Raw genomic sequence first — 2,895 nt, forward strand, 5'->3', positions numbered from 1 at the left:
AAAAAATGGAATACGTTCAAAAACATTTTAAATTCATATGTAACTGGTTCGTAATTTGATAAATTTTGGCTGATGATGCTCCTAATAAAAGCGAAACGTCGCACATTAAACGAATAATCATTTTCGAAAACGGCTTTAGCCCAACACACCACTTCTGTGTTTGTTCAGATGGAATGAAAAAACAACAGCTATACGTGTGCGTCAAAGAAATTTAGTGTATGTGATGTTGGAGTGCGCACTGATGATATGAATTTACTTTAAGGGTACTTTTTTGTTCAATTCGTGATGAAGGGTCATCATGTACATATATATGTGTTGTTGATTATAAAAATGCGATTAGCCAAATGCGCTTAGTTACATGGGAATCATATATGCGTTCCTGGTGAGAAATAGAAGGCCAGTTTCTCAAGCAAAAATGAATATCTTGAAATATTTCAGAACATTGCATATGTCTCCTATCTCTTCAGGAACACAAAAATGGTTCGCATTCCACCTATAAACTGGCCGTTTCGGCCAATTCCATTTTTATCACAAGGCAAATGCTGGACCCTCACGCTATCTATTGATTTTTGTAGAAACCATTAAGGTTTAGACTTAACAGTAGACTTGATTTAAGCTACTTGGACTAACTTGATAGCAAAAAGTCAAACCAAATGGTAGTTGTACTCGCTGTTGACGTCTATTGTATTTGCCTTGTGATTTTTGATCCTCGAAATCATGTAAGCCATTTGCATAAAAATTACACGTTTTCTCGTCATTTCACACATTTTCGTTCGATTTCTTTGCACAAATTTGTGGATAAATTACATGTAAATAGTGCTTATAAGTTTGGCAACAACCCTAACCACGATAATCGTATAACTGCGCAACGATCAATGGAAAATAAAATGAAATGCACTTTTCTCATATATTCGCATTTATATATTGTTTATTTAACTTTGAAATGGAATGGAATGACAGGGAAAAAAGACGGCAAGAAACGAATTTCTCACCGCATAAAAACCCTTATTCGAAACGAAAACAGTTAAAAGAAATAAATAGTAAATAACAAGCAATGAAGACACGTGCAAATAAAAGCACATCACTTCTTAAGGAGGAGAAATATTTCGCACACCCATATAGCTGGATCATCGTTGATGCAACCAATGACTCCATTCAGAATTTGGCTTTATTACCGGGAAGCAATATTATCCTCGCCAACCATAATACAAATTCGGGTCAATATATGTTTTAGTGTTACGTTAGTAACACTAAATCGGATTGTTTCAATAATTACAACGTCTGTGCAAATAGTATACAAAATTAGTATGGAAGCGCCACTCGTTTTTGAAGATCGGTTTGTGGAACAGAAAAGCAAGTCTCATTGATTTGCGTACAACTCGTATAATTTCCCGAAGACGTCGCAACCTTCAAGGCCATGAGTTTAAGGCTACAACCATTTACATACATAAGGGATCCGAAAACCATACAGATTTAGATGATTATCAGTAAGTAGAAGAGTAGAACAGATATTATATGCATTAAATTTATCAACATTTACACCCGCAAATCTACAAAACCAACTTCACAGTCATAATAAGGTAGACACCATATCCAAAGTGTCTTTCTTGATTTCACAACATTGGATTGAGTCTGTAAATGCGACGATGGTAATTGATGTTGGACGAACATGGGGATACCCAAATCGAGAAACCGACCAATTAACAGGAATGTCTGGCCGACTACAGAGAAAAGAAGCTGACATTGGCGGTAAGGTGATCAAGAAAATATTCAAAATACCTAGATATTTTTTTATTCACTTTGAAAACAGCAACTGTCATCTTTATGTTGGTTGAACGTATGCCCCATCTTGAATATCTTTCGGTGATGGTACCGTCGGAATTTGGCTTTATATTACGATCACCGCCCATTTCGTACATTTCCAATATTTACTATCTACCATTCACCGGAGTTGTGTGGATTTGTTCAATTACATTGGTCGCTTTATGCATGGCTATCATTGCTCTAACGTTAAGATCACATTTAAAACCTGACGAAAGTACCGAAATTATGACTGTATTTGATGGTGTTTTGTTTGCGATTTCAACGTTGTGTCAAAAGGGGACAAATATTTTAACAAATTTTATGTCAGCTAGAATTTCACTGGTAAGAATACCATGTATGACTAGCCATCAATGTGATTATAAAATTTTCAATTGTATTCGTTTATATTGCAGTTTACATTTTACATTGCTCTGCTATTTCTGTACACTTCGTATACGGCAAATATAGTGGCATTGCTTCAGTCGACAACAAAATCAATTCGAACGATTTCCGACTTACAAAATCCAGCAATCGAAGTCGCAGTTGAAGATACACCATACAATCGGCATTATTTTAAAACTGAAAACGAACCAACTCGAAAGCTATTGTACGACACGAAACTCGCTCCACTAGGCGAATCAGAAGCGTTCATAAATAGGTCGTATGGCGTAAGTCGATTAAGAAAAGGAATGTTTGCATTTCATGCGGAGGCTCCGCCGATCTACCGTGAAAATGAGAAAAACTTTTTTGAACATGAAAAGTGTGGCCTGGTTAAAATTAAATTTTTTGGCATGTCTGATACGTGGTGCGTCATTCAAAAGCATTCACCATACAAGGAAATCCTAAAAGTCAGGTATGTTTGTCATAAATGAGAAATACAGCAAAATTTATATCTTGCACACTCAATATTATAGCGACATCTATTATTAAAATAGCTTGTAGTAAATGTATTTATAGCATTTCCCTGTAGTCGCGATGTTTCCTATTAAATTCCCCTGTGGTATGTAGTTAACATGTGTCAAACATGAATGTGTCAGTACTACAAGGGAATTTAATAGGAAACATCGCGACTACAGGGAAATGCTATAAATA

The 2,895-nt window shown here is 35.6% G+C and overlaps 1 protein-coding gene across 1 annotated transcript in view; it reads left to right on the forward strand.

Annotated features, from left to right (window-relative positions):
* Positions 1 to 1,307: 1,307 nt before the first annotated feature.
* Positions 1,308 to 2,895, forward strand: part of LOC129564964 (uncharacterized) — a 2,065-nt gene continuing 477 nt past the window's right edge. The window contains exons 1-5 of the mRNA XM_055439217.1: positions 1,308 to 1,336; positions 1,398 to 1,487; positions 1,571 to 1,749; positions 1,811 to 2,145; positions 2,217 to 2,656. Coding sequence (XP_055295192.1) covers positions 1,308 to 1,336; positions 1,398 to 1,487; positions 1,571 to 1,749; positions 1,811 to 2,145; positions 2,217 to 2,656 — 1,073 coding nt within the window. The remainder of the gene's footprint in view (positions 1,337 to 1,397; positions 1,488 to 1,570; positions 1,750 to 1,810; positions 2,146 to 2,216; positions 2,657 to 2,895) is intronic.

Source organism: Sitodiplosis mosellana, unplaced genomic scaffold, assembly GCF_009176505.1.
Source record: "Sitodiplosis mosellana isolate CC-2019 unplaced genomic scaffold, AAFC_SMos_1.0 Smas_scaffold_2, whole genome shotgun sequence".
NCBI classification, from domain to species: Eukaryota; Metazoa; Arthropoda; class Insecta; order Diptera; family Cecidomyiidae; genus Sitodiplosis; species Sitodiplosis mosellana.